This window comes from Saccopteryx leptura, chromosome 4, assembly GCF_036850995.1.
Source record: "Saccopteryx leptura isolate mSacLep1 chromosome 4, mSacLep1_pri_phased_curated, whole genome shotgun sequence".
NCBI classification, from domain to species: domain Eukaryota; kingdom Metazoa; phylum Chordata; class Mammalia; order Chiroptera; family Emballonuridae; genus Saccopteryx; species Saccopteryx leptura.
This window is the reverse complement of record NC_089506.1, coordinates 208,487,641-208,509,882: the sequence shown is the minus strand read 5'-3', so window position 1 is coordinate 208,509,882 and position 22,242 is coordinate 208,487,641. Positions and strand designations below refer to the sequence as shown.

General features: G+C 46.0%; 1 protein-coding gene across 18 annotated transcripts in view; it reads left to right on the top strand.

Annotated features, from left to right (window-relative positions):
* The window catches only part of RBFOX1 (RNA binding fox-1 homolog 1), a 1,119,122-nt gene that overhangs the window by 908,924 nt on the left and 187,956 nt on the right, over positions 1-22,242 (top strand). For 15 of the 18 annotated variants that reach the window (XM_066382662.1, XM_066382652.1, XM_066382653.1 and 12 more), the window contains one exon: positions 18,299-18,541. In XM_066382662.1, coding sequence (XP_066238759.1) covers positions 18,299-18,541 — 243 coding nt within the window. Of the gene's footprint in view, positions 1-11,333; positions 11,541-18,298; positions 18,542-22,242 lie in introns of those variants that run through there. The other 3 variants (XM_066382665.1, XM_066382654.1, XM_066382655.1) reach the window with 1 other exon arrangement.

Here is a 22,242-nt window from a genome sequence, read left to right as displayed (position 1 = left end):
GCTGCCCAGTACAAATATTAGTCAGTTGATTTCACTCACGGTTAAAACAAGCTTTTAAAAGCCTTTTACCTCCCCTGTCCCCAAATAGGTACTTTAGACAAATGCCCAGAGCCTTGGGAGCTGAGTCGGATTTGATAAAGCGAAAGTTATGTTCTATTCAGAAGCGGCCTTCTGTGAAGGGGTGGATACTAAAATTGTATAGAAAGGGTCAGGTAAACTGAAAAACTCGAATATTACAAAGATTGGGTGACAGGTGGTGTAGGAGTCAAGCTCTCCTCTTCTGGACTCGTGCCCGTGAAGCTGTTTCTGAAGCCTTTTTGCCTTTGGTGCCAAAATGGTAATTTGGTGTTGTGAAGGAGCAGGGATTTCAAATTTCAGTGGTCTGAGTCCAATCCTAGCTCTGCCCACTTGTTAGCCAATGGCCAATATGCATCCGACCCAGTGCTATGACCCTCTGACCAATGGGTACCACCAGCCCTGGCCAACAGAAATATAATGAGGGCCACAAGATAAGTCACATTTGTAGGTTTAAATATATATATATATGTTAAGACAATTTCCACATTAAACAAAAGAAAAAGAAATGGGTGAATTTAATCTCAAGATTTTGCTCAAACCAATATGTCTTAATATATAACCAAGAATATTTTATTTAACACAACATGTCTAAACTATCATTTCAACATGTGGTCAAAATAAAACTATTAAAAAGATATTTTACATTCTTCCCCTGGTACTACATCTCTATAATAAAGTGTGCATTTTACTCAGAGAGCACTCCTAGTTTCGGATGAGTCACACTTCAACTCTGCTCAATGACCACAAATGGCTAATGGCCACCTCATTAGGACACCATAGTGCCTGTGCATGTATCATAAGTTCTTAAATTTCTCCAACTGGGATTACAAAATCTGCCTCACAGAGATAGAATGTGATTGCATCAAAACTGTGATGTGCCCCAACTTCCTCATGAGTATAATGAATGGAATACGAAGACATGTTACATTATTCTTGGCTAGGTGGTTGTATTTCTATCACTGGACCCTAAGCTCCATGAGGTAGAGAGTGACTTCACTTAACACTGTGTTTCCAGTGACTAGCACATAGTAGGTATATCATTTTCCCAGGGCTGCCGTAACAAATTACCACCACTGGATGGTTTGAATAACAGAAATGCATTGTCTCAGATTTCTGAAGGCCAGAAGTCTAAAACCAAGGTGATATCAGGGTTGGACCCCTCTGGGAGCTGTGAGGAGGAATCTCTTCCATGCCTTTCCCAGCTTCTGATGTTTGCTGGCAATCTTTGGCATTCCTTGGCTGTAGAAGCATCACCCTATCCTTTGCCTTTATGGTCTTTTTGCTTGCATAACTGTGTCCAAAATTTCCTCTTTTTATACGAACAGCCATATTGGATTAGGAGCCCACCCTACTCTAGTATGACCTCACTTTTACTACACTAATAATGTTTGCAATCACTCCATTCCCAAATAAGTTCTATATCTCATTCTGAGATACCAGGGGCTAGGACACCAAAATTTGAATTTGGGGGTAGGACATGACTTAACCTCTAATGGTATGTGTCCAGTAAACTTAAGTCAGATACATGAGTCAATAATACTTGAGTGTAAAGACAACCTTTAGTTTTGTTTAGTTAGGTTCCAAGAATATGCCATTATGTCTGAAAAAGATAGACATGTTAAAAGTCAAATAAAAAAACTGGTTAGTAATGGGGATGAATACTGCCACTGGCATTTACATTCCACAAAAACACAAGCTACACAATCAAATCCAAGAGTACTTGAAGGCTATTCCTTGCAGGCCTTTTGAATTAAACTTCCTTCACTTCCGTCAGTCTCAGTTGTCTTTTGCAATAGCTGCCTTGGAGTTGTTTGGATAAATTAACTTGAATATCGTAAGTTGCATACAGAGTGATCACATAATTTATGTGGTTAGACTTCTACACCATTGACCACTGAGTAAAATTTCTCACCACTCTCTAGGACAGTTCTCTTATGTACAATTAAGGCAAATTTCTTCCATATTTCCACAAGCCCACTGTCTTGCGTGGATCCAGCTTGACATTTCACAAAAACTCTTCTTTTTTCAGTGAGTCTGGCCCTGCTCTGATCCAAACTGTGTGACCCACTCAGCTAGCTTGGCAGTCATTCAGGAAGATACCCTTAAAATGTCACACATTCTGACTACAGAAAAGTAATACTTATACATTGATGAAGCGTTAAGTGAAGAAGTCAAGGTTCTCCAATCTCAAGTGGTATTTCAGCTGAGGACCATGGGCTCAGAAACCCTTGTGTTGGGACAGGGTCAGTTATTAAACTTGTTTCTTCACTTAGAGAGATGGAAGCTCTTTGGTTTCAATCTTTCTGGACTTAATATTTTTGAAGTACCGGTAATAAATTGAATACTGGCATGCTTATGTTTAGTTGGATTATACTGAATTTGTAAGGGCAATAAAATTTTATTTTCCTTTTGTTCTGATAAGAATTTCACTCGTCATAATGTTCACATTTCTTTTCCTTATTCTCCATGTAACATTTATGAAATAAGGACAAAGGAGACCCAGAAATATGACGTGTAAAAAGTCTACTAATACAGCTAGACTTGTTGGGTCATATGAATGAAAAACTTAGGAAGCAGTTGGGTGCCATGGAAATATATCTAGGGTTCAAATCCCAGCTAAAACATTTATTAGCTCTCTCTGGACTTGCTTCTGTCATTGACTGTCCTGGGCCTGGGCTTTCTCTTCTTTTAATTGTGTATGAATAGAACCCATCCTACCTACCTTCCAGCATGGCATGTGTGACTCAAACAGATAATGTGTAAATGTCCTATTAACTTTTACATCCTACCCTTGGCTAAGCTATTGTGATGGTGATGAAGAGGGTAATGAGTTTCTGTTCTATTGATTTCCCTAAATTGACTACCTGTTTCCTCTCTTGATTTCTTCTGTTTCAAGCATTTCAGTTGCTTCAAGGTAAGAGATAATGTCAAGGCTGCGGTTTAAATGATCAGATCTCTCCCTCTTACATTGCTTCTTTCCTCTCTTGACTGATTTCATTTTGGTCACTATCGTCACTGGATTTACTCTGATTTAACCAAGATGTTTCCAAGCATCTGCAATGTGCATAATATTATCATAGTGCTAGGAATATGGTTCTCGTAAGACACACCTGAGTCTCTGGCCATCCAGAAGCCTCCTGCTCCCTATATTATCTCTCTATTTTGTATAGACCCTAGAGCAGTGGTTCTCAACCTTTCTAATGCCGTGACCCCACAATACAGTTCCTCATGTTGCGGTGACCCCAAACCAAAAAATAATTTTGGTGGCTACTTCATAACTGTAATTTTGCTACAGTTATGATTCGGAATGATAAATACCTGATATGCATTATGTATTTTCCAATGGCTTTAGGCGACCCCTCCGGGTTCGCGACCCACAGGTTGAGAACCGCTGCCTTAAAGCTCTGAAAACAGTCTTATGACCTTTTTTTTTTTTTACTTTTTTCTTTTTATTGATTCTGCCACCCTGAGTATGAGGTACTCCTCAACCTGCAACATTCCAGCTGACCTTTCTCTTCTATTTTTTAATTTTTTGGCCACCTGTTTCATGCCACCTGGTTATTTCCTGCTCACCCTTCAACTCTCAGTTTAGACATCAGCTCTTCCGGAAAGCCCTCCCTCCTGGATAAACAACAGGGCATAGGTGAGCCCCTTCCGGTCTTTCCACGTCTCTTCTCATGGCACGTGGCCATGGGCTGTACATTCCTGGTTTATCCCGTGACTCCTGCCAGCTGTGGTTACTGAGGTGACTCCTGCCAGCTGTGGTTACTGAGGTGCCTGGGCTATGACTGTTCCTGGCACCGCTGTAACCCCGGGACGTAGCGCAGGACCTGCCATCCAGAAGATGCCCCATCCTTAGCAGCTGAAACAATGGCATGAATATCCAGTTCGCGCCTACTTGAAGAGTCCGTTGCCCTTGCTTTGTGGCAGTCTCTCCTAATTTCATTTCCTCCAAGTCCAAGTATAATTTATTTTATGACAGCTTTTCTTTTTTTTTTTTTGTCTTTTTCAGTTGGCCAACTATTAGAGGCTAAAACTTATGCAACACACAATGAAAGACAAGGTCATGTTTTATCATCTTTGCCTGGTACGATAACCAGATTAGACACCTCTCTACAAGTGAGGGGAGTGCGAGCCAACAGATATTTATCATGTCAAACACCTGATTACAAACTACAGCGGACAAAAGGGGGGATGTGAAAGAGGAACACTCGAGCACCTGCCCTTGAGGAGTTTGCCATCTTCCAAGAGGCCTCTGGGGATCATGTGAGAACACTGGATCCTTGAAAACACACTCGGATGTTTGGTTCTGTAAATTCATGATGCGGGTGGCGGATCATTTCTCTGTCTTCACTGTGTCAATGCGTCCTCAAGGCGGTGGGGTTGTTTCATCTGTGTTTAGGCATTAAGCTTTGAGAAAGGACCACAGAAAGAAAGGAAATATTGATAGGTGGCACTGGTACATAAACTTTCCTGAGGGGCGGAAGACTCAGTTTTCGTAATGTGGTACGAGAGGAAATGACTCCAAATCCATCCACATTCGAGACAGGGATATCTACTCCTTGCACAAATTTGTATCCTTAATGTTTACTTTTTTCCCTTTGTGAGAACATTTCATTATCTGTATCATTCCATAGAGAGAAGCTCATGATTCTCTTTCTAACAGTGTGACTCAATGTTTCCAATTTTTAAAATCTAGTGACAGACCCTTGGTGACTTTTAATGGGATGCTTTCCTCAGCGACCTCCACCGTGGAGCTGGTATCTCTCTAGGCTATTTGGTGTTGTCTGTCTGTATACTGACCGCCTCTCTTACAAGGAAAGTTGGCTCTTATTAAATCTATCAATTTCCTATTTCCGAAACAGGCAGAGAATCCTCTGGATAGAGATGATGGAATAGGTAGCAGTGATATTATCCCAAATCATACCTGCAGGGTAACTGTAAACAAGCTCTTTAAGGGGGAAAAAAAATCTATCCTTTGTCTTTTGTGGATCTGGCTAAATGTAGTATTAGCCGTGGTGCAAGTTACCGAAATTCATCTTGAATATAAATTTAACACTGATGTTCCCCTGGTGGTGGTGGTGGTGGTGGTGGTGGTGGTGAGAACATTTTCCCCGTCTTTAGAAAAGAGCAGGCTGAGAAAGGAGATAGATTATGAAAGTAAAAGTCTGTTCAAGATTAAAGTTTTCCTCCATACCCAGGAAGTGAAGACTTCTTCCTGAAATATAATTGAAAATGCATGTATCTATTCCGGGCCTTATGACAACAGTTTTTGCTAATATTTGTTTACTGGGTCAATTGTTTACTAATTCATTCTTTCCACACCGTTATACTTGTGACAGTCATGGGCAGCTCCAGCTGTCACTCAGGGACAGATGGCAGTGGCCAGGATGCAATGGTATTGATAGCAAAATACAACAGTTGAACTTTTGCTGCTCTAACTCCTCATGTGTTCACAGCAATGTAAAATAGTGGGTCAAACAATGTCAATTTCTGGTTTTGACAGTAAACTAGTTATTCGAGAGGTTACTATGCGGGGGAACCCGGTTACAGGGTATCAGGGACTCCCTCTAAATTATTTTCAACTTCCTGATTTGGGGTCAGATTTGGATAGTTATAAATATGAGTTTATTTTACACAATAAGAGTGACTTCAGGTTATTTTCTTGTTCTTTCAAAACCTCTCATCTATAAAATGAAAATAATGATTTTGTCCCCTAATTATGGGGTGTGGCATTCATGGAAGGAGTTACATTTATAGAATACTTATATAAGTACATGTTCAGAGCTCTTTCAATTATATTACACTGTTGTTATCAATTACATTATATTCACCACTATCCATCAATATTAACACCATGAACCCCCCCTTGGGTTGCGTATCTTGGAATAGCAAAGACCTCATACCTTTTTGATAACCCTCAACTTTGGCTAGGACGCTTCAGAGATTTGTCAGAAAGTATTTTGTGATTGAATTCTTCCACGGCAACTCTTACCAATATCACCCCTCATCTTAGCCAACAAAGAGGTCGATCATAGCTTACTCAAAAGGACCTCAGCATTGGAGAAAGATCTGGGTGTGAGGTCTACATCTGCCACTTACTGCCTTCAAAACCTTTCACTTCCTATTCTGGGAAATGGCTGTGATAAAAATAAGTTTATTAAAAATGCATCTCTAATGACTAGCATTGACTGATACTTAGAATGAACTCAATAATAACCACTGGTCTAGCTCTTACTTTTCACTTATAAGAAGAAATAATATGACAGTGATAGCTATTTTGCATACAGAGAGGTGAAGCCTTATGCGGCATGATTCCAACCAGAAATCCCTCAGGACAACATTGGGGTATTCCAGGGGGCACATTTTTTCCACAGTGCAGAACATTTAATGGTTTGACTTTGACTTTTTTTTCTCAGTGCCCTGAGATGCTAGGTGAGTCAGGGCATTTCTTGATGCCAATAGAGAGAAAGAGATTGGCTTGGGGGCTGTTCTTTATTCAAGCAAGCATTTTGTTTGTGCGTGTGAATGAGTGGGTGTGCATGCCACTTTTATACTATTGAGGGAATAGTCATGAAAAAAACAGACGAGGTTTCTGTCCTCAGGGAGTTTATAGTCTAACTGGACACAGACATCAAAATATATGTAATGTAAATATATAATATATATATATATATAATGTCAAAATCAAAATGTGTATTGTGTTAAACTTTAACAAGCATTTTAAAGGGGAAGTCAGGGTCCTCTGAGCCCCGGGGACAGTGATGAGCAAGACAGAAGACCCATCTTCTTAAGTGCCTGACACTGTTGGTCGGGAACTTCACTTGTTCCAGAGGCTGCTAATTTTTTTAAGAAACAAGCACAGGCCCTGGCCGGTTGGCTCAGCGGTAGAGCGTTGGCCTGGCGTGCGGGGGACCCGGGTTTGATTCCCGGCCAGGGCACATAGGAGAAGCGCCCATTTGCTTCTCCACCCCCCTCCTTCCTCTCTGTCTCTCTCTTCCCCTCCCGCAGCCAAGGCTCCATTGGAGCGGGGATGGCCCGGGCGCTGGGGATGGCTCCTTGGCCTCTTCCCCAGGCGCTAGAGTGGCTCTGTTCGCGGCAGAGCGACGCCCCAGAGGGGCAGAGCATCGCCCCCCGGTGGGCAGAGCATCGCCCCCTGGTGGGCAGAGCGTCGCCCCTGGTGGGCGTGCCGGGTGGATCCCGGTCGGGCGCATGCGGGAGTCTGTCTGACTGTCTCTCCCCGTTTCCAGCTTCAGAAAAAAAAAATACAAAAAAAAAAAAAAAAAGAAAGAAACAAGCACACTTTTTCCCTTTGGAGACAGCCCCTCATAAGCAACCCTACTGAGGCTCCCGACTCGCACAAAGTGCCGTAAATATTTGATAGTCCCTAACTTTTAAGGAGTTGAGAAAAACAACCTCTCCATTGCCTTCTGTGACTCCAAATGGAAAATCAGGATGGAACATTTTGCAAACATGACACCTCGTCATGGCAAGCCTGCCACCCACTCCGCCGGCTTGTCTTTCTGGGCTGGTGTTTGTCAGTCACAACAAGATGGCTCTGGCCTCTCCCTCTGCCTTCCCTGTCAGGGCCGGGAAAGTGAAACACAGCAGATTGCTTTCGCTTCAATCTGTGACATGGATTCTTATTATCTTTGTAGTTTGTTTTGGGGAGTTACAGCCTCACAGCAACTGCAGAGCTCTTTGTTCAAGAGATGCTTTTTTTCGGTGGGATGGTGTCGTTCGGAAACAAAAGCATATATGTTTCCCTAATTGACGTCAGCTATGAAACGCGTCTACCAGCCGACTATTTAAGAATGTAGAATTTAGGGGTCTCCATGATGGATTTGGGGAACTTGAACTGACTAGTTGTGTGAGTATGAGGGAGTAACTCTGCCTCCCTTAAAAAGGGAGTGAGAGTATGTACCACATTGGGTTCGAGTTAAATAAGGCAACGTAGGCAAACTTACCCTGTTGAATTTTGTATCCTTGGTGCGTAGAGCAGTGACGGGTACCAAGTTAGAACTCAAAACACCGTTTTCTTATCATAATCACCATCGTCATCTTCATTATCATCACCACCGCTGCCACCATCATCTCCACCACCGTCCCCTTCATCAGCAGTATCATCTCTATCTCCATCACCATCATTACCACCATCAGCATCTCCGTCTTCATCTCAGTTTTTGTATATTTAAAAGGGACCGTGAAGTCTATCTCACAGGGGCGGTTGTGAGTGTTGCAGTGCCTAGCACAGTGCCTGGCACACAGTAGATGAGATTTCAACACACTTCCCCCACCATGTGGTCTCCTGAGGGAGCACTTGGCTGAATTAGAAGGGAGACTAATTTCATCCCCATAATGCGACATACGCCCTCGCAGGACTTTCTAGATTCTGAAACACTCTCCTGTAGATCTTCTTCCAAAACCATTACAAGAGACTCATTGGGAAGAAGAATGTGTGTTATTATTTGTATTAATGAACGAGGACACTGGGGCACACCGGGGTTGAAGGAATTGCCGACCACTCCACCATGATGCCTCTGACTTCCCAACGTTGACTTTGATCCCATAGTCACAGCCCTGATAAAAGACAAGATAATAACAAAGGCTGGAAATTGCCAAGCGTAGTATTTTTTAATTTTATTTATTTTACTGCAATCCATAAAAGATTTAATATTACAACTCAATTCCACCCACATAAAAGTTTTATGAAATAATACCCTTACTATTCCATTCTTTTCCAGTGTGGTATAGTTTATTTCATTTAAAAAATGCTGGTGTCATCACACCCTACACAGGTTTTACATCCCAAGGGGTAACACTGATAGTTTGAAAAACATAGAAAACCTTCCCCCAGGGCTTTGTGTCAGAATGACCTGGGCATCTCGCACACAGCCTGGGCCCTACCCTCAGAGTTTTCAAGCTCGTGGGACTGAGGTGGAGTCCTGGCATCTGATTGCTTTCTGAGACTGCCCCAAGTGATCGGATGGGCCGTTGGCTATGGACCAATGTCCTAGTGCTTCTCTGATTGTTTCTACCCAAAACATTCTTCTCTATTTAGTGTGAGGTGTTTTTGTTGTTGTTGTTGTTGTTGATTTGTTTAGTATTTTCTCTATTACTCCCCAGAACATCCTTATCAGGGAACTTTTTCTTCTTTCTTCTTTTTCTTTTCCAAGTGAGAGGAGGGGAGATAGAGAGACAGACTCCCACATGCGCCCTGACTGGGATCCACCAGCAACCCCTGTCTGGGGCTGATGCTCTGCCCATCTGAGGCCATGATCTCAAATAAGCTATTTTTAGTGCCTGAGGCAGAGCCTCCACGAAGCCATCCTCAGCACCTGGGGACAATGCACTCAAACCAATTGAGCCATGGCTGCAGGAGTAGAAGAGAGAGCGAGACCGAGAGAAGGGAGAGGAGGAGGAGTGGAGAAGCAGATGCTTGCTTCTCCTGTGTACTCTGACTGGGAATCAAATCCGGGACATCCACACACCTGGCTGATGCTCTACTACTGAGCTAACCGGCCAGGGATAAACTTTTCTGTCTTGATCTGTCTTTCTTGCTTTTCTAGGAGAAAACAATACCCTTATACTGTGGTTGAAGGGCAGAAGTTTGGCTTATCAGTTATCAGTGAGGATAGGGGGAAAGCTTATGGCTCATGAGCATGACAACCAAGTCCATGTGCTGGGCTGGAGTCATGCAAGGACGAGGCTGTGGTCCTTTATGGGAGGCAGCTCTGAGAAGGAGCTGAAGCATCCCATACAGAACCTGCATGAGTGCATCCCTGGACCGCGAATGGAAATGGGAACGGAAGAATGGCATAAATACTGTCTATCCAGGTTCTCATCCCAAAACTGGGGAACTGGGATTTTTTAAAAAAGTCACCCAGGAATTACCTGAACTCGTACCACCGATACACCAGCAGAGAGGTTGGATTCTTCCAGGGAGCCTCCTCTGCCCTCATCTCCTCCCTGGCTACACTATCTAATTACACGTTTAATCACTTCAGAAGCCCCATTTGTCCGCTCCAGGGTAGCAAGATCCCTCCTCTCCTAGCTGGACGGCCTGGCAATAAACTGTCCATGGAGGGGGGGGGGGCGGTGGATGGACTCTTGAAACCTGTCCCTTGACAAGCAAGAAAGACACGACCAAATAAAAACTGAACTATAAAAACTGAACTTGTTTTGACATTTCAATCTGGTTGTTGTACTCTTAATAATAAAGAAAGAGCAAAGTATTTGTGGATTTACATAAAGAGGCAGCATTTGACATTGAAGTCACTGGGGATTTTTTTTGGTACAAGGTTTTTTATTTTTGCTTATTGGAGGAGAAGAAAAAACAATGAGCTAGGAAAAGACGGAAAGTTCAAGAAAACGAAAAGGCCCAATGCCTATGAGTTTCTGTCACAGCATTTGTCACCACCGGGGTTTCGTGGTCATCTGTGGAAACTTTTCTCTGGGGCCTGTTGCCTCTCCTGACTGTTTGTTTCAGAGGGACCAAGACGGTGTTGGATTTTGCTACCATGAATGAATCTGTTTATGTAGGGATGCCATGAGCCTGGCCCTGTGTACGTTTGCTTTGCTGGGATGTGAAATTTATTTTGATCCTCACAGTTACCCCATGAAGTCACCCATTATTTTCTCCATTAGACAGAGTGACAGACTGCAGCCCAGTGTATTACAGCAGCTTACCTAGGTCACACAGCTAGTTTGCAGGGGACCTGGGCCTTCTAATCTTCCAAACAATCATCAGTTCTAGTCTGTTAAGACCACTTAACAAATCATCATGCAGCTCGGTTATAAAGTCACCTCCAGTGTGCTCACGGTATTTTTTGTAAATTCACCTCTACCCATCCCTCTCTGTCTTTGAGTTCTTCTTTCATCACTCTCTGTCTTCTTGTGCTGCCCCGATACCCCCCCACCACCACCACCTTAAAAATCTAAAACAAGATAAAATAGTAGCAAGCTCCCCTGTGGATTTCATAACTTTGCATACCATATATTTAGTTTAATAATGAAAAATTCCAGCTCCAGGCGATGCATAGGCTAGCATTTCTAATGTTTTTTAAACAGCTATTAATGTAGTCGAGTGCTGTGGCACGTGTGTGTGTGCGCGCGCGCGCCCGCGTGCATGCGTGTTTCTTCCTCCACTATATAATCATCTGCTCAGTGTGCTCGGAAACAGAGCAGGAGCCAGAGGAGGAGCGAGCTGTGATTGATGGGCCAAGACTCGCTGGCAGAAAAAGTCCCATCTGGGGTTGGTTTGGGGAGCAGTCAGATGTTGAGGGGGAGGTCAGCCAAGCGGCCTCGGCTCCCCCTCCCGCAACGCCCCAGCCGTCCACACGTTGCACGGCGCACACACCCTGGCTCGTAACTGAGGCTTGCTTTGAGCAGATGCTTTGTGGTGTGGGTCTAGAGCAGCTGCTAAGTTTATGGAGGAGAAAGCAAGCAGGATGGTGCAGCAGGTATCTTGTTGTTGTTTTTACCTCATTTTATTTTTCACTCGCAATTGTGATTTGGATTAAGCCGCAATCTCTCCTTGCGTTGAGTCTTGATCGCTGTCTGGATGTGTATTCTGCTTCATGAATCACGCCGCCGGGGAGAGGAGAGGGTTTCAGCCAAGAGAGAGAGAGAGAGAGAGAGAGGGAGAGAGAGTGTGTGTGTGTGTGTGTGTGTCGGCTTTTTGCTTGATGTGTGGAACTGAGCTGGTCTTACAACTAGCAGGTTGATGGTCTAATTTTGCATTTTCCTTCTTTGTTTCAGTGCCCCAAGGGCACGAGGCAACTTACTTCTCCCTTTATTCCAGCTCTGGAGGTTTTTCTCTGAGTAGGCGCGATCCCGTGCCACAGAAGCAGAACAGACCAGCCACTAAATAAAGTAAAACAAACTGTCAGCAAGACTGGAGACTGTGGGCACCCGGGAATGGAGAGTTCCCTCCAGCCAGCTGCAGTGGGAGGGGGTCCCGTGGCTGCAGTAGCTGCTTTCTTCGGCTGCGTGGACAGATGTCATCAGCTGCTTTTTTTTTAAGGCTGGACAATTCCTGTGCATGTCTTCATTATAAGGGCTGTGTTGAGGCCAGAAGAGAGTTTTCAGGGAAAAAATGTGGACTGGGAACAAATAAATTCCAGAAGCGAAAGGGGAGAAGATGGTCAGGAAGTTTGACTATTAAAGCCGTGGATACACACACACACACACACACACACACACACACACACACACACACACACACAGAGAGAGAGAGAGAGAGAGAAATCCTTGCTTATTTAAAAGTCCACCTTGGCAGCTATGAAAACAGCCACTTCCCCACTCAGTGAAAGCCAGGCAGTTACCCTGAAAAGAACAAGCCCGTTTCGTGCTCCGCCACGTGAAGGCTATTTTTCGGCTGGAATGTGGTTTGCGTTAGATAGTGAGCCAAACTATTTCGCCAAGTCGGATGGGCTGCCACCCTTTGTTCTTCTTATTAGTTTCCCAAAACTATTAAACCACTCAGGGCAATGAGTGGGAGAAGAGAGAAGAGAGCTCTCGGGGGGGGGGGGAAGCCATCTCATTTTCCGACTCTTGTCTCGGGGAGCCCACCTTGGAGAGGAAATGAAGGCTGCAGGCTGTTTCAGTGACTCAGTGACAACAGGGCTTTTTCTCCATTCGTTTGAGGGGCAGACGGCTCTTTTGAGCACCTGCGTGCAACAGAATCCACACGGTATGCTAATAGACAGATTACGGTGTTTGTCTTAAAAGAGCAATAATACCCTGGCTATTTCATGCTTCAGTAAAATATTTAAATTGCAATGACTTTTTTTTTCCCCCTTTGGTGAATCAGACTTGGTTGCATTTTAATAGCCGGTCGCTCTCAGTAACTGGAGGTCCCGCTCAGTCCGGCCATTGTGGAGTTGCTCTGGTTGAGGTTTGGTGTGTGCGAGGACAAGGCAGTTTCTTCGACGACGTTTATCCCAGATGACGCTCTTTGCTTCAAGTTGCCAGCTAGTTTTTCAGCAGTGTGAAAATATCAGGTCTTGGCTGCTTCCTCCTTTTGAGTCGTTAGCAGCAGCCCAAGACAATCCAGGCACTGAAGTTCAGGGGAAGGTTTGCAAAATCCCTTGAAGCACTTGGGTCCATCATGTGGCGGGGGATGCAGGCAAACCAAAGTCAGGACGCCCCGTCAACTCAGCATACCCCCCCCAGCACCTTGCCTCTGTAAAAACCCGGACCTCTGAGATGCTTTCACTTATTTAGGGAAAGGTGGGGGCTGGCATTGGAGGAAAAGGTGGAAGGCAACTTCTGCGAATGAGGGAATGTCTAGCCAGAATGCTCCAAATAATGTTTGCCCGTCGCTGTCACCTACATGAAGTTGGCTTCAGCTTTCAACCAGGAGCCTCTGTATGTGCCCGAGATTGGCCCCGACATGGACTGGAAAAGGTGCCCTTAAGGTGAATGTAGTTTCCCAGAAAATACATTTTGGCTGTGCTAAGAATCCAGGATAACCGCTGGGGAAGAAACAAAGGCATTTCGGCAGCCATTTGAAGGTGAAAACTAATTCCATGGGAAGTACAATGATCTTAATTAAATATTAGCTGTAATTAGCCCAAAGTGCAAATGTTGGGAATATTAATTAGGGTCTCTCTGGAACTGCTGTCAGTGTTAATAAGTAACTGCGGGGGTCCCACCAACATCTGTTTGAGGACTCCAGGAACAAGAGTGCAATCCAGAGCCCGGATGCCCTGAACGCTACCTGTAGATTCCTTGGTGACCATGGACACAGTTCTTAGAGGTTGGCGCCCTGGGTTTACCAGAATGCCACAGGGTTGGGAAGAGTTTGGTGGTTTGTCCTGGCTCCAGGGGAGTCCCCAGGGAGCCCTCGCTTTTCCTAGGGCAGCCTCAGCGCTTTCTGAAGCAAGGGCCTCGGGTCTGAGCTGCCAGATGCTATCCAGGCTAGCACTCTCACACCTGCGAAGGGTTAACACCCCGATCTGGCTAATGGAATGCTGGCATTTTGGAATTCAATCCCCCAGCACCTGACTTCCCCACAGGGGATAATACAGCCCCGAGGGGAAACGGGTCTGGAGGCCATGGTGTGTACCTGTGGGAGAAAGGCTTCTTTATTTGAAAATGGGGACAAACTCCCCCACCAGGTGGTAGTCCTGCCAAATGCGATGCACCTGGCCACAGGGTGGCTGGCGCTCCGGTTCGGCTCGTGGCTTCTCAGAGAGCTGTCCGGGGCTCTGACCTTAGGAACTCAGTTACCAGTCCTGGGCTGCACTATAGTTAACAAAGCCGGGTTAGGGATGCGACGCAGGCCAGACACTCTAGACCTCCGCACCGTTAACACTCAGGGCCTCACAGTCCCTGGTGCAGGGCTGTCCTGCGCACTGTAGGGTGTTAACAACATCCCTGGTCCCCACACACTAGATGCCAGTAGCAGCCCTCCTCCTAAGTTGTGACAATCACAGGTGTCTCCTGTCATTGCCTAATGTCCCCTGGGGAACAGTTACCTCTGTTTACGAACTGATACGAAGCGCCCAGCACGGTGCCTGGCACCCACTAGGCTGGAAGGGAGGCGTCGCTCGGTGTGTTTTCTGATCACACTGGTGAAGGGAAGAGGAGGCCTTGCAGATGGAGCTCAGAAGCCTGAGGCCATTGTGGACCGGCCCCTCCTCAGCCCACCTGCGCTGAGTTTCACGCCTACACGTGTGCATGTGTGTTTACAGTTTAGAGAGCCTGTGATGGATGGGAAGACAGCTCTGAAAAAGATCCAGAGGTTCCCTCTCACCCTTTTGCACTGTCCTCAGCGCTGACGATCTCCGGGTCTAGCTGAGCCGCCCTCCTTCTCTCCCTGCTTTGTCGCCAGCTTTATTCCCTGCCCTGTTTATGCAAGAATGGCTTCTGCAAGTTGGCATTGGCATATTTCATCATACTCTGCCACAGAGAGAAGAGTTGTTTCTGGCAGGAGAGTTAAATGTAGTTTAGGCTTTTGGGGTCATAAGGTCTCTGTCTGAACTACTCAACTTGATCATCGTAGCACAGTGAATGCAACTGTGTCCCAATAAAACTTTATTTATAAAAACAAGTAGTGGGCCAGATTTCTCCCATGGGTCATTTGCCAACTCCTCGCCTTCTATTCCTACAAGTATCTCCTGTTGGCAAATTAAGTTTTACAGAGCCCAGGGTTCGTTAGTCAAGCGCGCTTTCACTTTAGCAAACCTTTGTAAATGCGTACTTGGCAGTGAGCCCGCTCCTGTAGACAGGAGATGGAATGGAGGGTGGGACACAGTCTTCTGCCCTCAGGATGCTCACAGACAAATAGGCAGGTGATGGCAGTGGTTGGCATGCTGTGAGCTGTGGCTACAAGCTGTAGGGAGGTATAGAAGGCAGGCAACTGACGTGGTTTAAGTGTCAATGACGACTTGCTGGAGGAGAGAGCTCCTGATCTGGGACCTGAAAGACGGGTGGAGACTAGCTAGGCAGGGGAGTAGGGGAGGACTTTCCCAGAAGGGGGAAGAGAATGGGAAGACTCGATGGCATAGGAAGGATGGAGCGACTGTCGGCTTCCCAAGGGTGGGCCCTTCTTTCTCCAAAACAGAGAGTGCTCATATCCTGGCAGAGAGGCCTCGCAAGTTTTGCTGGAGGTGGTGGGACTGGCTCACTCTTCCTGAGATTGTGGAAAACTGAAGAAAGACCATCCCAGCAGAGTCCCCAGGAAAGTGCTTTGTGCTGGGGTGGTGGAGAGAAAGAGCCGTCGGGAGGCACCGTCTCTCTCCACCGTTGCTCCTGCCATCATTCTGTGCCCCACTGTGAGACCACACACGTAATCCTTTGAATTCAGAAATGAGGCAGGTGAGAGGTGAGGCAGGCTGAAGCAGACACGTGGGCAGAAGGAGCACCTGTTACAATGAATTTCTCTTTCGAGCGTCCTCCAGGTCCCATCGTGTCTGGGGCTTCTTCTCAGCCAGAGAGAAGTGGCATTTGTCTGGACTGTCTGGACTCAGTGACGTGTCCCTTGCACAGCCTAGTAGAAGGAAAAGATGCCAGTCGGCTCATAAACAGCAGAAGATCTTTTTTTGTATGAATCAAGGCCATTTTGGTTGTTAGTAACAGAAAAGTTTAACCAAATAAGACATTTTCTGACTCCTGTGACTAAAACAAACAGCGGCCTTCCTAACTGCCGGTGCGGCTGGATCCGAGGCCTCAGGTGATGTCAGCGGGCCCGGTGGGTCTGTGTCTGCATTTCCCGGCCCCGTGTTCCTCTGGGCTGGCTCCCACTATAGGCAGGCCCCCTTTAAGGGGCAGCTCCTGGCTCCAGGCTCACGGTATTTTTTCCATCTGCTAATGGCCGTTGAAAGAGAACTTCCTCCCAAAACTCCAGCAAAGTCTCTGGATTAAGTCTCAGGGTCATTACTAGGGCTTAACTCACTAACTGCTTCAGATAGATGGGCATGAACCCCCATCCCCGTGACTGTGAGCGTGGAACCCCTTGATTACGCGTGCTGGGTCAGGCCACGGTCTCTGGGTCATAGGAGGCGAGACTCAGCCACATCTGCTCTAGGCTGAGAGTGGGAGTTACCCCCTCCACAAAAAATAAAACAACAACAACAACAAAAACAAACACACACGCACATTTTCCTTGAAGAACAGTGAACAGCGAGTGGCGATGACAATGAGCGCGTCCTCAGGTTTGGTAGGGACGGACAGGGTTAACTTTTCGTGGGTAGTGACTCAACCACAGCCGTGCAGACAGCCCCTGCTCAGCTCCAGACGCTGTGAAACCCACTAGGAAGAAAGGCTCGGTGGCGCGTTTCTGCTTCTCTGGACACAGACACTCGGAGAAACGACTCCGGGGGGGAGGAAGAGGGCTGATGGAAATGCTTCCACCTGTAACGTGTTTTAAACTTAGCCTCCTCTTAGTCCTCTTCAACGTGTCACCTTTAACGTTCTAATTAAGGTCCCCTCTAAACAAATGAACCAGCTCTGTGCGCGGCTCTTGGAATAAAACTTCTCTTTTCCCGTCTGGGTCCTAATGTTTTGGCTGCGCTCAAGTTGCTTGAACTGTGAAGAGGTTCTCGAGTGCTGGTGGTGAGGGGACCGAGGGGACGTGAGCCAGCCTGACGCTTTTGCCCCGCTATCGCTATATGGGGGGCTGAAGTCACATCTCACTGACCGCGGACGGTGGGGGAGGCTGCTATTTCACGGGCTTGATTGCCAAGGTTTTATTTTCTTCTCTTTCTGACTATGTGATTCTATGTCTTAAGACCATGGAATATTTAGACCTCTGGATTACAGTTTCTGCTGCTGCTGTTTCTCTCTCTCTCTCTCTCTCTCTCTCTCTCTGTGTGTGTGTGTGTGTGTGTGTGTAGGGTAGTAGAGTTATGGGGATGGGACTGGAGGTAGAGAAAGATAAATGTTTCCTGAAATGGAAACATTTGAATCCAGGTTGTTGTTTTTTTTAATTCCTTTGACTTGGCTGCAATTATCATACTGCATGCTTTGCCTTGATCTGAAGGGTGAATTGTTATATAATACTCTGTGCTTATAAAAAAATAAGGCAGGGGTGGGGGGGAGGCTGAATTAAGTCCAACACTTTGCAGAGGTAGTTAAAATGGGGATATCACAGAGTGCCATCTTTGTCCAAATTAGGCCCTGAAATGCCATGGGCTGCTTCATATTGGCACTGGGGACACCAGTCACGCATGCGCGCACACACATCGTGGTCATTAAAAAAGAGCCCCCCCCCATCCTATTGTATGAGCCAAGACACATAAAACTTTGATTAAATTTAAATGCTTAGATGAATTGTCTCCCCTCTCAGGAACACGCATGTTCAATTTAATCTCTCTTGGCATTTTAAGCATCAAAGCAAGGCTCTGCTGTCTCTGGAGACAACTACATGCTCACATGTCCCCAAATGGGAATGAAATCAGGAAGATCCACCAGAAAAATCCAACCCAGGAGCACACCAATGCTCACCGTCTTTGGCTGCCGGGCTGGACGGCTTGGGGAAAGGGACTTCCCCTTTCCCAGCCTTGATTTCTGCATCTGTACAATGGGGTTATACAAACAATGGTGCTACTTCCTCAGAGCATCCTGCAGGTTTTGGGGGACGGGTCTCAGGCTCTTGGCACAATGCTGGCACCTGCAGAGTGTCTGGGTAGCTGTTGTCTGTGGGACCTGGGGAAGAGTTGTGCTTGGTAGCCACTCATGATTTTCTCTTTCTCTCCATCTTCGTGATTTTCAGGGTAATCAGGAAGCAGCAGCTGCCCCTGACACAATGGCTCAGCCTTATGCTTCAGCCCAGTTCGCTCCCCCCCAGAACGGCATCCCCGCGGAATACACGGCCCCTCATCCCCACCCGGCGCCAGAGTACACCGGCCAGACCACCGTCCCCGAGCACACGTTAAACCTGTACCCTCCCGCCCAGTCGCACTCGGAGCAGAGCGCCGCGGACACCAGCGCGCAGACCGTCTCGGGCACCGCCACAGTAAGTGGGCTCCAGTCTTGGGGTGGCGCGGGAGGGGGTCAGGCAGCGCCCCCAGGCTGCCGGTGGGGACAGAGAGGCGCACCTGCCCACAAAGCGGTCCCTAAACGCGTCTTTGGCATCCCAGCTCTGCAAAGCTTACCTCCTCTGCGGGCGTCCTCCCTGTGACTTATTTACATGGACACATTTGCCATGTTTCCTTATAAAGGGAAACTTTCACCTCCTTTCTGTTGCTACAGTTTTGCCTTTTCTGGAGTTGTGTCATCTCTGTGGAATCATACACTACGTAACCTTTTTTAAAATGGCTTTGTGGAGGTATAATTTGCATACCATAGGATTCACCAGTTTTAGCTGTGCAATTCAGATTTTTTTGTATATTTAGAGTCATGCAACTGACACCACAGTCTAATTTGGGAACCCACCACCCCAAACACAAATCTTGTGCCCCCTTGATCCCCCCTGCACGTCTTCACGAACCTGCCTCAACTTACCTAATGCTTAGAGACTCATCCTTGGTCTTGTGTGTCCCTAGTTCTGACGTTTTGTTTCTGAGCCCTGGGGTGTGGAGGCCGGGACTGCAAAGGGGCAGCAGAACGAACTTTGCAGGGTAGTGAAGCTGTTCTGTACATTGATAGTGAAGTTTATATAATTATGTACCCAAAAGAGTAAATTTGATTGCAGGTGAATGGGCTAAATGGGTTAAAAAAAAATCAAGCAAGCAAACCCAAGAGAAACATTTTAATACTACCGTTAATAAAAACTAACGTTACTGGCTATTAATCAAAGACAATCCCAAACAAAAATAATTATCAAAATGAAACAGTTTGAGTACACCTAAGATATCCGTGCATACCAGAAGGCATATATGTTCATTGACAAAACCTTGTTTTGCAGAATTCTTTAGAATCTTGGGTTCACCAAGCCACTAGTCTAGAACATTTTGTATGTACTAGGCAATTGTGCCTCTCTCTTCTGCCCCCAGGCCTCGGGAAAGAAGATTGTTATTTTAAAGCAAAATATATTTCCTGTAACTTAAAAGCAACAGATGACTAACTTTGCTACCTGGTATCTAACCTAGAGGTTAGATTTGGAGAATTTAAAAAATAATGCACATTCTAAAGTTTTCTATTGTTTCCCCCCTTTTTTACATCGTACAAAACATAAAAGCTACCATTTTAACGTATACGATTCAGTGGCATTAGAAACATTAACAGGGTGGTACAAGTAAATTACTCTGTTCAAGAGCATCTTCGTCACCCAAAGGACGCCATTGGCCCATGAAGCACACGCTCTCCATTCTGCCTTCCTCCAGCCCCTGGCAACCACCAATCCATTTTCTGTCTTTATGGCTTTGCTCTTCTGGCTTTTTCATATAAATGAATGTATAGGTATCACCTTTAGGGTCTGTGTTCTTCCTGGTAATAGAATGCTTTCAAGGTTCATCCATATTGTAAAATGTATCAGACCTACATTCCTTTTTACGACTGAATACTATTCTCTTGTATGGATAAACCATTTGTTGATACATTCAACCATTAGTGGGCATTTGGGTGGTTTCCCCTTTTGGCCCTTGTGAATGTGCTGCTATTGCCTTTTTGTGTCTGCCCGCTGCTGTCACTTTGGGTTCAGTGTATTAAATGTGCTTGCTGACTTTGCAGGTATTTGTGTTGTGCTGATGACCAGCTGGTAGTGATGGAGTTGCTGTCTGATTTGCTTGTTGGTTATTTTGTGATAATCAAGGTGATAGGGCTTTGGGAGGCTATTTTAGGACTGCAAAAAAAGTTAAAGCAGACATTATTTATTAAACCTCAACATATGCCAACTATCCTATGGTTTTGCAAGTTTCATTTATTCATTCAGTCACATTCATTTATTCATTCACAAATATATATTAAACCTCTGCTTGGGCCAGGACTCATTCTAGGCGATGTGGTTGAATCCAACAGAAATGGTCCTTTTCCTCTTGTAACTTAGTGTGAGAGACAGAGTGAACATGTAGCGATCAGACAGCTATATAAACACAAGTTATAATCTATGCTCTTAAGAAAAAGACAGTGGGATGGGAGAGTAAAGGAGGGTAGAGGTGCTGTCTGCAAATGAGTAGTCCAGGGACCTTTCTTCAAGGCGATGCTATTTAAGGTGAGAAGACAAAGCTTTTCAGGTAGAAAGAACCGCAAGGTCAACAGCCCTGACCTTGACTCATTCAAAGAACTAAAAAGAGGCCAGTGTATGTAGGGCATGTGGAGAGGGTTTGGGGTGAAGGGGACAGTGGCAAAGGACGGGATGGGAGCAATCAGTAGGGGTCTTATCCCCCAGGCCTGGTGGCTTTGACAAAGGGGGTGGAGTTACCCAGTAGGACGCCATTAAAAAGCTCTAAGCCAGAAGAGGTATAAAATGAGAGTTTAAAAGAAAGGGTTAATGAAGTCCACCTGAAAGGAAATTTTAATCCAGCTGGGGAGTTGACATGCTCAACTTCCTTCTCTCCCAAAAAGAACCCTTTTAGAGATCAACACAATTAAATTTCAGTAGCACGTCAGCTGTCCACCGTGCCCCAGGCACCGCAGCGAGAGGAACTGGAGAGCAGACAGGCTCTCTTCCCTTAGAGAGCATCCGGGCCACTGGAGATAATTAGACGTGTTCTGTTAATTATTGTAATATGACAAGTTCTAGAGCGTGGAGACAATAGAATCAGTCCTGAAATTGGGCAAACAACCCAGAGATGTGGCTCAGGCGATGCCCAGAGTTTTTGAAGGGCAGCGAGCCCCTCTCTGAGTTTGGAGTGTGCGAATTTGTGAGGGGGCTGGTCGGCAGGTGACTCTGTCTTCCTTAGCAGTGTTTGGGTGGTGGTGGACCCTCACAGGACGTTGTAAAGGAGAAAGAACCATGACAAGCTGAAGCGGGTGGCGTGGTGGCCGATCCTGATAAAAGGAGCCATCTTGCTTTCTGCTGCAAACTATTACACACAATACGTTTCTCTCTCCTCTGGCCAAAAAGGAAGATGCGTCTGCGGTCTGTGACCTACTTCTGAGCGTGCTTCCCTGACCTGGCTGCGCAGAACGCGGCTGCCGAGGAGCTTGCTCGGACGTCTCTGCATCCGCACACGTGTTCCGCGGGCACCTCCTCTTCCCTCCGGGCTCTGCATTCCCCAAGGAGGGAATTCAACCTCAAAGTGGGTCAGACCCGGGCTTCTGCCAGCCCCGGAAAACATGCCCCCTGTGTTAGCACACCTGAGTTGTTTTCCACAGGTTAGCGTTGGACCTGGACTAACTCTAACGGTTCTTGGACTTAGACCCCTGGGGCTTAATGCCAATCTGAGGGGGGGGGGGCACTGTGGAAGCCATATTTCTTGAAGAAACAGAATAGTTTTGGGTAAGAAAAAAATCCACCCATCTGCTAGGCTCCAAGAACTTCTAACATATGCCCACGATTTAACATAAAGTGCAGAATTTGTGGAAGGGAAGCAGGGGGCTCCCAGAGCCCCCAACCAGAGCTGGGGAAGGTACACACAGTAGACTTCCCAGGTCATCCTTACGGTTGTCCAAGGGCTGCGATGAGTCCCCACAGGACATTTTTCTGCTGAGTGTCTGTTTCATGTAAGCCTCCAAACACATCACGGATCACTGTGCTGACAGAGCCGATACTGTATTATATTAGATACCACTCCTGACAAGGTATTTTACTTTTGACATATTATAATTAGAGAT